The sequence below is a fragment of the Amblyomma americanum genome, chromosome 6 (assembly GCF_052857255.1).
Source record: "Amblyomma americanum isolate KBUSLIRL-KWMA chromosome 6, ASM5285725v1, whole genome shotgun sequence".
NCBI classification, from domain to species: Eukaryota; Metazoa; Arthropoda; class Arachnida; order Ixodida; family Ixodidae; genus Amblyomma; species Amblyomma americanum.
In genome coordinates, this window is record NC_135502.1 from 86,946,896 (window position 1) to 86,959,905 (window position 13,010).

At 43.6% G+C, this 13,010-nt stretch overlaps 1 protein-coding gene across 2 annotated transcripts in view; it reads left to right on the plus strand.

Annotated features, from left to right (window-relative positions):
- The window catches only part of LOC144093812 (uncharacterized), a 31,038-nt gene that overhangs the window by 13,845 nt on the left and 4,183 nt on the right, over positions 1-13,010 (plus strand). Inside the window, exons 10-12 of one of the 2 annotated variants that reach the window (XM_077627520.1) lie at positions 5,190-5,556; positions 8,963-9,061; positions 10,762-10,959. In XM_077627520.1, the coding sequence (XP_077483646.1) occupies positions 5,190-5,556; positions 8,963-9,061; positions 10,762-10,959 (664 nt within the window). The remainder of the gene's footprint in view (positions 1-5,189; positions 5,557-8,962; positions 9,062-10,761; positions 10,960-13,010) is intronic. The other variant, XM_077627521.1, reaches the window with a different exon arrangement.

The window sequence follows — 13,010 nt, forward strand, 5'->3', positions numbered from 1 at the left end:
AGGAGCGTTCGTTCAGTACGATAGTTTAGAGGCCTTGTATGTCAAAATGGAAATGCTTCGCATTGTACTCTTAATGGTAGCTTAGGTGTCATCCTAGCTTTCGCTTTAGTATGTCATAAAATCAAACTACACTCAAATTTCACATTAGGGAGCACAGTGCAATCCACTTTTAACGATATTGAGAAAACTGGAAAATCGGATCATTATAACTGAGTATCGTTATATCTGGACCGACAAAAAGAAACTAAAAGAACACACAAATGCATTCCTCCATGCATGTAGCCACCACCACCATGCTCCTTTCAAGGACGCACGGCGTCTTGGCGCTCTGCCAAGTTCACTGAGCCAGTTCACCCCCACCCCGTCCAGAGCTCCTGTCAAGAGATAAATACCCCAGGATGTGATCAGCGCACAGCATCTTGGCGCACTGCCAAGGACTGCACTGTGGACAGTGCAAAGGAAACTGTGTCTGTGCGAGATAGCGTTGGGCTGCCCGCAAGCACAGGGGCCAAGCAAGCTACTTCCAGCGATTGTGACGATGATGGTGCTTGGTTCCCAAGGTGGTAGGCAACGTTCCCTCACGGATTTGGCCATGCCCGTCAGTTCGCGGAGTTTTGAAGCGAAAGGTGCCGCACTTTGCATGGCTATAAGTCGCACCACAGATATGCCCTTCAGCCTAACGTTGTGGTGTCGCACCACATGGACATGACCTTGGAAGTCTGACCTTGGCATTTTACCTTTCAATTAGCCGGTAGAATAGTCATGTGATATTCGTGTGATGTGCAATGGAAACTGCCATTGGGACATCTGTCTGGGGGGAATATAAGCTGAAGCTGTGCTCTTGACTTAGACGCCATGGAGGAGTGCGGCGGGGAGTGCGCATATACCGTTCATTGGGTGACCAACCTCTCGCAGTCACCCGTTAACTGCCATCTGCCAGGGTGGCAGGTGAGAGATTGGCCTATCCAGTGTGCGGAACGCACTCAGTGTTGCAGGCGCCAAGCCACGTCTACTTGCCTGATACACCACAGCTTTCGCTCTCTAACCAGGTTCAGCAGTAGTTAAACCGCAGCTAATTTTTTTATGTAATTTGTTTCAAAATATTTTATTTTTTATAAACTTTCAGACAAATTTTGCTGGTAAACACCTTCCGGACGGCCAGAATCCTATCGTCGTATCTGTTATTTCACCGATAATTGTATCTTTATACACAGTTTATTTTTACATAGGGGCAATGGGAGAATTGATGAATCTCAAAATTGATCGCTATGAGCGATATATCGTTTATCTGGTACCGTTATAAGTGGATTACACTGTACAGTAATTGTTGGTAATTTTTTTTTTAATTCTGTTGGGTGGAAAATAAAGTTCAGTAGCTGCAAAAGAAATGTATTAGAGCAGGTTTCTCAACCTATATTTAGCTTTCTGGAACTACCATGGCTTGTGAAAGGTGCTGAGGACCCAGCATGCGCTGGTGGCCATCAACGCCTGACTAACATGCATGCAAAAAAGCATGCATGGCCAGCATGCAGGCGCATGGCCTCTCAAAAAATTGCTGGTGGCCTAGCTCTGTCAAGCCAGGATATACGTTGCGAAAGCATGCCGACTTCTGGATCGGAAGAGTTAATATATGAAACACGTGCATTCACTAGGCGCACCTTTATTCATGATTAAACCTCGAGTCGTCGTGGCGGAGTAGTAGCGACTCTGCCTCAAGCGCCAAAGGCCCTCGTTCGATTCCCAGCCTCGACACAGGTTTTTTTTGTTATTCAGTGAGTGTGCGGAGGTTTCAGTGGCTCCCATAGATGCCGCCACTGAATACATTGGTTAACGGTTAAGCGCGGGTAAGGGCGGCTCCGCGGCGAGGCGAGCAGTGTGACATCATGCCAGATGGCGCGGTAAGTGTGCGCCGTCCGCCCAGCTGCGGCAGTTGCTATGCAACGGCTCGAGGTCTGTCTCCGTGCCTCCCGGGAGCACCGCCACAGTGAAATTGCAAGATTGTGGCCAGTGTAGCTTTCGCTACAAAAAGGCCCAGCTTTAATTAATTATGACTGTCAGCATGCAGAAATGGCCTGCTGTGAGTACTTGCATTGTGATTCATCTCGAAATAATAAGTGCAACTAAAGGAAAGTGCTGGATTGAAGCATGCTTGGACGAAAGTGCCTGGGGAACCCAAACCACTTTTGAAAGAGCCAGAGGGTTCAATGGAGAATCTCTGTACCATTAGAGCAGTTGGAGAATCTCTGTATTAGACCAAGCTGAGACTTGTTCTTAGCCCCTCATCGACAAAGCTATTATGACTCTTGTCTGAAAATTAATTCCAAGGCCTACCTTGAAACCCAGGTACCAAACATATGAACTTTGTGCATTTGTCAGTTACACTTGCAACTTTCTGTTTGGGAAAACGCATAGATTATTAAAGAGAAGATGTAAAAAGAATTAAATGCCACTTTGTCACCAACATGTGCTTTGTGTATGGGATGAATTTTTTTTGTTGCACAATTTATCTAGCTGAAATTCACTAAGTGTTCTAAAGTTTGCTAGAAAAGTTGCAAATGAAAGATCACAGGCATCTGTGTTCAAAAATTTTAACCAGCCGCCATGTTGTATTAAAGGAACACATAGAACAAATTGAAGCTGCCCTGTATTGACCGATTACCATGTTCTAATGACAGGCTACCTTCACCGAGAACAGAGTTATTAATAGCTAGAATAGGCCGAAAAATGAAATGCAGGTATTGCTGCCACAGGTCATTTTCACTTGCATACTGTGAGCACGTCAAGTACTTTCTTAAATTTGGATTTCTGAGGCCAGACGACATACCTAAGCTCTTTCTTTCAGTGTTCAAGGAGTTACTAATGCTGTCAAAGTTATCACGAGCTTGAATCAGAGTAGCAGGAAAATGTTCTCAAACTTTAACTAGAAATTTCTGGAGAATAGATGCTGTTTTTTGTTGTTGGCGAGCAGATGCCAGCAGAGCCGTAAAAGTCTCAGCGTTCACATTTTACTAAGATTAAAAATTCGATTGACTTGTCCTCAAACTTGTCCTCAGTGTCTCTTTAACCCTTGAACTGGGAAGCGTGTCTTTATCCTTGCTCTACTGGCAATTTTTTACTGGAAAACATGCCTAAAGACGCTACTCACATTTTTCTGGGGAACTGATTCATCGAACTACTGCAGCATATCTTAATTAGCATTAACCATACGTCTAAATGCAGCACAATTTTGATCATTTGCAATAGGTAATGGGAAAATCAGCTGTTTTTGGTTGGGAAACATCAAGATTGCAGCATGGACGCGTGAAAGGGGTGCATTTGTTTAACAGACGCAGAAATCAAATTTGCTTGAAGAAAATGGCTGATAACTCCAATACCAACATTTATTCTGTTGGATAGTGAGACCTCCTATCATTATCCCTTTACCTCTTATGTACCGAGGAGAAAAGTATTTCATTCATGATCAGTAGACCAAGCAGAAGTCTAAGTGTAAAAAATTATGCAACAATTTTCACATTCAAGCCCATTTTATTCGCGTCCACATATTTGGACATAGCGCCTCAAAGCTGCTACATGAAGTTAAACACTGCAACATTTTCTTGCCTTTCCTAACTGATCGTTAGAATGAATAAATGTTTAGCTGTGAGAATATTTGCTTTAAAGATTGATTCGTTAGTTCATGACATATAGAACGGATAAAAACAATAGCTTGTGCTGATAAGCAGAGGAAAATTCCTCATTTCCAGCACCGAACGCAGCTCTTGAATGTTCAGCCTTCATGTCTGCTGCATTCTTGTGCATTTGGCATGTTTGGCTGCAACACTTCACTGCTTAGACTCTTGTCCTCTTATAGAAACCAAGATACTGGGGCCTTGGACAAAACCTTCATCACAAAAGACAGTGGGGAAGGTGCTTTTGAAGTCCTTAAAGGACTCGGGGCTGAGTTCCCAATTATGAGCTTTAAGTGTGCGCCCTCTGTCCCCTTGTCATAGTGGTCAATGGACAGTGAAAAACTCGTTTTTGTTGTCGCTCTTTCTTTCCTTTTTTTCCCTGTGTTCCCCTCCCCACGTGTACGGTAGCCTACTGGGCATTGCCTAGTTAACCTCCGTGCCTTTCCGTTCTTCTGTTTCTCTCTTGGCGTGTTCAGAAGTTGGGGCCAAGGTTGCTTCCATCACAGCGCTCCGAGTTAGTCGGCAGTAGCTGAGCATTATGAGGCTTCTTTGCGACCATCCGTGGGCCTTCATTGCTCGGTCGGCTGCGCTTCTTTGGAGGCGCTTCTCTGTTGGCTATTTTCATTAACAGCGCTGGATTCATCCAGTTTTCTTCTTGTAGAAGCATTGTTTTGAACACCTGCAAGCAATAAGCCCATTTTGTGCCACACTTGCCCAAAAAAACAGCGCATAGAGGCCAGAAAACGGTACTTTGGTGTTTTCGGCCTTAAGGCACAATGTCCACGTTTGTGGGCACAACACTCTGAATCCAAATGGTAAATTGCATCATGCACGACTGTTTGAAAAGAGAGCATGCAAAAATTAAAGCTACTTACTCGTCCCCACCGTAAAACGTCGCGAAGTTCATTTTTATCTGTTTTTTTTTACAAACGAGTTTCGCTGCAGCTGCAAGAGATGGCACCACAAACTTGACAGCTAAGATCAAAATGTTAAGAGCATGCAATTCAGAGGTGGAAATTTGCCTTGTTTACGAAATTATGAGCAGGTTCAAGTTGCGTCTACATATGTGGACATAGTGCATAAGGTGTTTGTAACGTAGGTGATGGCAAACAAGCCTTCACGCTCACACATTGCTCCGTGCTTCAAGATCTATTACACTAAGAAGAATGGTTAGGATCAACAGGATACAGTTTTAACATGCAATGATGTGCATATGACTTCTAAGGAAATGGGAAGCAAGTTCCATTTGATATAATATATAATAAACTGTCTAGTTCACTTTCGGCGAAATATAACTTTGCAACAATAAAACCCCAGTTGCGAGGTTAAGCACCTCTTTTGCTTTAAACAGACATGCCAATGGGGCTTATAAGCACCCTGTTTATTCAACTACTTTTATCTTGCCTTATACTAGGTTGCCACATTCACTGTCTCATTTGAGTGAAGTTGTCTGTTCGTTGCCTTTGCTCTTAAAAAAAAAAAATATTTTGAAAAAGCAATCTATGTTGTTTATTCCAAAAGGGAGAAGGCGACCTTCCGGACGAAGCTGGTGCCCAGTTCAAGGACAACAGTTATGCAGACATGAATGCCGTTCTTGAGAGGCTGATGAAACGCCTGCAGCAGATGGAGACTGAAGACGGCACGCAAAGCGGCTTGGAGGGCAGTCCTCAACAGCATGCTGCTCAGCAACATGTTGCTCAACAACCCGATCCTGAACAGCCCGTTGCTCAACAACAGGAGCCAGGCAACGAACACCTCGTGCAGCCGGGAAGCGCCACCCGTAACCCAACTGGGAATAATGACATCATGGAAGATGAATACGAAGGAGAAGACGATGGCCACTTGGTGTCCAGCAGAGATGGGCAACGTGACGTAGGTGAAGACGGCGGTAAGGCAGCCAGGCTGTTTATGTTTGTGTGCTTGTTGGTTACTAATACCCTCATGTGTCCCTGTGGGCGTTATTGAGGGGAGTAGAACAGTAAGTGCCATTAACACAAACTAAATAAGAATGCAGCCCCATGCATTGCAATACGATATTTGGTTTAGTTCGACAGTTACAGCAACTTGTACATCAGTGTGGAGAAAAAAAGTAAGAAAAAAGAAGGTCAAGCCGTAGGCAAGAAAACTAGGTGCTCGAGCTTTCTTAAACTGCTCGAAATGATCAAAGACTACTGGATCTGCTGGCAAATGATTCCGTTTGAGTGATGTGTAGTTCGAATGGAAGAATTTAGGTGAGCATTAGAATGACTCTGTGGAACGCCTAGTTTCCTTGGGTGATCAGTGTGTCACAGAACAGTGCACAAAATTAGCCCTGCATTTTTTAAAACAGGATTTAGGCTGTAGAGCTTAGACACGAGTGCAGTATTTTTGTGCACAGTGAAAACATTGTTAGTGACTATGTGTTTTTTATTAGTGCGTCATTTGATGTGCTGTCATAGTTGCAAAGAATGAAACGAGCTGCATGGTTCCAAACAGTTTCTACTCTCTTTGGCGTACTCTCTTTTGTCACAAAACTTCACCTTTAAACTTTTGGTTGTCTTGATGGCACTTGTTTGCTCACTGGCTCACATGAAGAAAGGGAAAATAAGTACTCGTTCCATGAGCGGATCAGTTGCGCAGCATTAATTGAAACCAAAGAAAACCAGTGGGTTATTTTGTGTTTAATTGCAATAGGGAGCACATCCGTTAGTGCCTTATGGTCTTTTGTTTGACTATTTATCTGTGGTTTTAAAAAATCTAACAAAAACATGCATTGAGCAGGACAGCCCAAAGCAAGAAGTTAATGTACGGGTACCGAAATCCCTTCACGGTGCAAAATCTCCGCAATTTGGTGTTTGCCTACTTTCAGTTTGTAGGTGCTGAGATGCAGTTCTGTTTCAAGCCCTAATGTGGGAGGGAAAGTGTCAAAGTAAATACATGCGCAGCTGTTTTGTGGCAATCCTAATCTGGGGCCATACCAGCTAACTTTACAGTGCGCCTTAGGATACTTGTAACATGAAGTCAGTAAGCAGTCAGTTTGCTCGAGGGGTGGATTTGCAAAAGGCTAAATGTGCCATGTGTGAGTTTTCCTTGAATGATGTGGTATTTCAGATTGTGTTGTTGCCGGGACCTTTTAGGATTATGCTGAGGTGGTGGACAGCTTACAGTGTGCTGTTAATATCCTAGGAGCTTTATATAGAGCAGAAGCACACGTGAAAGTTTCCAGCACTCTTTTTATTCTTTGTTATGCAGAAACCATATTTACAATATAACGTCAGGTTATTGTAAGAGGGTTTTGAGCAGTTGTTTAATATCTGTGGTGTAAGTGCCACTCTATTTTTTAGTGTGGGCTTTCTGAATGGGAGCTTCAAACTGTTGTTTAGGACATAAGCAGATGCACTAGGATAAAAGAACCTGGGGTGTTTTGTTTAGTTTATCCCTTCTTTGTCATCTTGTTGGAACAGAAAATGGGGTGCTTTAACATCTCATTCAGTTTACACTGACTCGCTGGCATTTCAGAGTGGGCTTGATGTTTTTTTACCACTATACCTTGATTCAGTTGGGAAGTTTGCTTAAAAAGAAATTTCCACAATTTTCTGGTGCTGTTTTTGTAGGATTAGTCTTTTTTTTTCCTTTATTTATTTCACTGGATAGGGTGTCAGCACCTTGTCCTGGGAACAGCATTTGGATGTGCTGATTATCAAACAGCATTGTATTCAAGTGTGATCTTGGTGTACTTATTATGCTGGAGTAACGGGTCACATTGATTTGATTACATTAGAAAAAGGAAAGAAAGTGTTCGCTTTGCATCCCGAGAAATATCGACTTTCACTAATTATGGAGTTAGTGCACTGATAGGCAAGGTTTCAGTGCTGGAATATGTCTGAAAGTGTGCTGGTGTTTTTTTTTTTTTTGAAATTTGTTTTAGGTCTAGTGTCTGTAGCATTTTTAAGCTGCTCTGCGGGGAACCTTGAGTGCAGTGTTTCCCCCAAAATAATTTTTTTTTTCATAATTGTGCAACAGGAGAATAAATGTGAAATCTAGAGTGTATTTAATGTTTGTCATTTTTCTTAGCCGCGATTCTCCATTTCTTTTTTTTTTTTCTGAACTAGCGCTTCTTGGAGAATCGCTACTGGTTACAAATATTGCATCTCGTTGCTGTTTTCAGTACAACCCTGATTGTCCCGCTATCATGACTTAGTCTCAGCACTGAACGTGTGCTCTACGCTCCTCTGTGGCATTTTGGCGGTGGTTGTGGAGGATAGCTGTAGGAAATGAAGGAAGTTTCACTTTTGTGCTCTGTTTGTGAACACTGCACTGAGTGGGACTATGTTATATAATCGAGCTGATATGTTGATGGCTTTAAATGTGTTGATGGCTCTTGAATGAGGTAACATGTCGTATTCGAGCAGTGGTTCAGGGTTGCTTCATCTGCGTGCCAGGTACAGCATCAAATGCGTCGTAACTTGTGACTTGTTCAGGATTGATGGTTGGCCCGAAAGACGCGGGTTCGATTCCGGCCGCGGTGGTCGAATTTCGATGAAAGCGAAATTCTAGAGGCCCGTGTACTGTGCGATGTCAGTGCACGTTAAAGAAACCCAGGTGGTCGAAATTTCCGGAGCCCTTCACTACGGCGTCTCTCATAGCCTGAGTCGCTTTGGGACATTAAACCCCCATAAACCAAGGATTGATGGTTCTTTTCTGTGCAAGATGGTGACTGGTGGTCACTGTCAACTTGATTTATTGACTGCGTCTTCTTTTTTTTAGCACGTGGTGTTATTGCTTTCCTTGGTAGCATATTCGTGCATGGGACTTTTGGGGAAGCTGTGGATAAGCACATAAATTACTGAAGCCAGGAAATTTTAGAGGCAGACCGATTTCTATTGTGTTGTCTTGGCTCTACATGCAGTTTTGTTGCAGTTGAATGGAGGAAGACTTTAGCCCACATAAAAAAAAAAAAATGGAAAAGCTCTATGTTCCCAGGACAAAGTGCTGACACCCTGTCTGAAAGCCTACAGGGGGAAAAAGGGTCTAAACCTGCAAAAACAGCACCAGACAATTGTGGAAACACCTTAAGCAGTCTCCAACTGGATCAAGGCATAGTGCTAAAAGAGTATGCAGTTCATGCTGACATGCCTGCAAGTCAGCCTGAATTCAATTAGACATTACAGCTCCCCGTTTTCTCTTGAAAGAAAATGACAAAGAAGAGTTGGAACCAGAAAAAATCCTTCAGGTTCATTGGTTGAAGCTTTTCAATATGTCACACGAGCTTGTGGCCATGGGGTTGTCACACAGATATCTTTTCCTCCCCCAAGACTATGAAGACAGTGCAGCTTTTCCTGCTCCTGAAGATGGTCAAGCTGACACTGGCATAAGCAGGCACAGTGGAGACGGAGACATTGAAAATCATCCGGGTGAGTGGCGTCAAATCATCTGCACCGTTCAAAAACAATTGGCAGGGCTTAGTTTCCTTATGAAGCAGTGTCTACTGTTAAGCACACAGTGGATTGGTCTAACATCAGCAGCAGATTGTTTGCTGCTAAGTGTGGCCAGTAACATCTTGTAGGCAATAAAATGGCTGTTCTTTGCCCCCAACGCTCGAAGTGATTCAGTGTACTAGTCAGGGATGGATACAGTCGAGCCCTGATATATGTAACCCGGATATTTCGAATTATTGTCTATATCGAACACAGAGATTATCCCTTTGAAAATCCTGTGTGTTTAGGAAAGTAGTGCAGCAAATCGAATTCCAGTTTCGACGGTCATTTTATTCATCAAACTTCACGCGGAGACGGGTCAGCTGCGTGGCCTTGGGCACTTGCTGCCAGTGCTAGCGTTGTGAAACCGCTTGTCGAGTTGAATGTGAGGTATGCCTGAGGGTGGCCTTCAATCTCCTGTACTCATTTTCCACATTGCATCGCTGTCATGTAGTGAAACAAACCTAACTAAATCCCATAGCGGTGTCTCTCGTCTGGAATTGCTCGCTTCACTGCCCAAGGCTTTGCGAAAACCCACTGTACCTTAGTTTTAATGAGCATTACTTTTTCTATAGCGTACTGGTAACAGGATTAGAAATATTATAGTAGGCGGTGGATAGTCCCCAAGAACTGTCCACTGCGGCTTCGATGCAAGCAGGTTAGCATAGGAATGCCCAGTGACTGGTGCGCTGCCAGCACTCCAGCGGGCTTCACGCCACTGCGAGGATGCTGTCAATAGCATGGTTGCAATGTTTTTTGCTTCTAGGTTACAAGTAAGCTTATGTAGTGCCATTTTTTTACATATCGAATTATAGATATACTGAACTATTTCATGATCCTCTTCAAATTCGATTATCAGAGTTCGACTGTATTTCACAGGGACATAAATTTCACAGAATACTTATACAATGTGTCCTAGCTTTTTACAGTACGGATGACAGCTGCCACCTTAGAAAGACATGTCAGTCATGCAAGGACAGCATATACTAACGTGCATGCCAGAGAGGACTAGATTCATGGTAACGATTAAGCCCTCATTTTGCAACTACCATCAGCATCAGAGAGATTTCCATTGCTTTTTTAAGGACAGATTGCCAAGTCTTTAATAATAAACGATACATAAATGACTATTGACTATATTTTTTTCGAAACAGGCTTTTAACTATGTAGTCGGTGGTCTTTGATTAACAGTTGCAAACACTAGGCCCTATGCTAGCTGCAGAGGCTGCACCTCCAAACTGATGTGTATGCTGTTCAAAAAAGTAAAAAATAATGAAGAGTCATCATTGACAAACTGTCATATATGGTATAATCTCGTGTAAGGGCCGCTTGCCTTGTTTTGTTCTAGATAATTGAGAAATAAATGCGGTTACAAGTTGTGTTTTGGCCGCACCTTCAAAATTAACACCTGAATTTAAAAAAAAAGTGCAGCCCTTACACGAGTTTACACAGTAAACAAAAAAATGCAAAGGTGGCGTGCATTCTTTTCGACAGTGATGCAAACAATGCCTGTACTCCATTTGGCTCTTCTGTCTTTCTGTGCGCGGAATAGTGACAGGACACCTCAGTCTCTGCTTTTGCCTGAAATATGTATGTTTATTGTCCTGTCTTTCAATAAACATGCTGGAAATTCCTAGAAGCAGGGACAGAGGAAGCAGAGCCAGAGGAGCCAGGTGGCCTACGAGTTCGCATCCGACGGTTCGGCCGCCGCAAGTCGAAGGAGCTTGGAAAGAAGGCAAGCACTTACCAGGAGTTGGACCTGCCATCTGAGGACAAATCAAGGTTGGAGACTGCGCTGCGAGACAGGCTGCAAAAAGCAGGGGTGACTGCAGGAGGTGAGGCTTACATATTCTGCTTGCTGGGCAGGCTTGTTTAGAGAGCAGTTCTTAGGCGGCCGTTCCTCAGCCTTGGCATAACCGAGTGTGGAGGAGGAAAGACAGCAATAGCGAAGATAGCGTGCGGACGAAAGCAGAGAAGGGGAACGGTGGCAGCATAAAGAGTAGAGATGAGTAGCGGGCGCCATTGTCCGCTCGCTAATGACATCACTAGTAAAGTTAGCATCGCTCCCCAGAGATGGCGCCAGAGTAACGTGCTTTGTAAGTGCACTGAGCTGAGGCGAGGTTCATTGGCGGCAGAACGCTGTGCGCGCTGCCGAAGTCAAAACCTAGAGCTGCTGCCTGTTTGGCATTGGATGTTGCGTATGCAGTCGCCTATGGTACAAGTACCACAGCAGCTGCACTCAAAAATCGCATTGCCAAGAAGCGTAATTGCCGGTCATTGTTCCTCAATTTAGATAAAAACATTATTGTTAGCTTTTAATAAAAATTATGACTACTACTAGCTAATCTGAGCCTTGGGCTTAGTAAGCTGCTGATTGTTAACACCCTAGATTTGTTGAATTTTGTGCACCTTTAAGCACACGTGGTCAGATAAGAAAGACGAAATTATGGCCCATAATTTTTTATTTTTTGTATTTCGTTCGAAACTTATTGCAGCAAGGACAGGTGTCCATGCTCTTTCTACAACACATCTGTAGCTCCCAGCATGTACCCTTAAAAAACAACTCCAGGGGTTCCTTAAGGTTTGCATATTTTAATGCAACTTTTAATGTGTGTTCTGCTCTCTGTCCTGATCATGCTCATCAGATTGCGGAGCTGTGCGTTATTTTGATCTTGCACTAATTGGGTTTATAGTTGGCTATATTGTGGCTTCAGTTTGTGTTGATTTGTGTGGGTAACACTGCTGTTGCTGCGTAGCACCACATGTTAATAGCCGCTCTGAGTTTAAATGCAAAAATACAATAATAATAATAATAATAATAATAATTGGTTTTTGGTGGAAAGGAAATGGCGCAGTATCTGTCTCGTATATCGTTGGACACCTGAACCGCGCCGTAAGGGAAGGGATAAAGGAGGGAGTGAAAAAAGAGAGGAACAAATAGGTCCGTAGTGGAGGGCTCCGGAATAATTTCGACCACCTGGGGATCTTTAACGTGCACTGACATCGCACAGCACATGAGCGCCTTAGCGTTTTTCCTCCATAAAAACGCAGCCGCCGCGGTCGGGTTCGAACCCGGCAACTCCGGATCAGTAGTCGAGCGCCCTAACCACTGAGCCACCGCGGCGGGGCTACAATAAAAGTTCTTTATTTCGGTTTTCAAGTGAGTGAAAGAAATGTTTGAATCATGGCTCCTCGAAATTGCCAAAAACCATTCTCATGAAACAAATTTATTTGCTGAAAACTGGGCAATGGTAATTTGAGATGAAATTTCACGATGACAGTACATTTAAGCTGCAATAATGCTCACAGACCAATATGCTTTGATAAGCACAGCACACTTGGAGAAACTGTGCTGCAGTTGTTATTGTAAAAATGAATCCAATGGGACTGGGACTGAAGGTAATACCATATCAACATGTGCGGCATGTTGACATGGGAAGCCAGTGAAGTTGCAGTAAGGAACGTTCTCATTGTTAAGGCCGGACTGGTGGCCACGGGCCCTGCATATTTGGATAGTTAAGCTACAGAGCGTTGCGAAGGTCTCATTGTAGGAGTATGTCAGTGACGGCTGATATCACATGGCTGGCACTCCAGCAGTCTGAAGGTCCCAGAGGTTATCGGGCCTGGTTTTTACGTTTTACGTGCTTGACTACTGATTGCTTCTAACTGCACAGGTGGCTCAAGTATTCATCAGCAGTTGCAAAGGTCTGGAAAGTTGCGCAGTTTTAGTGTTGTTGTTGTTTATTTAAGTGGACTCCATCTCACAGGCTCCTCTAAAGACATATTTGAATGATAAAAAAAAAAATTCAGCACAAACTTTTGGGCTTAGCGAGACTGAAGAGCAGAACAGCTCTGTGCCACGAAGCCACCGCCGTGGCTCAGTGGT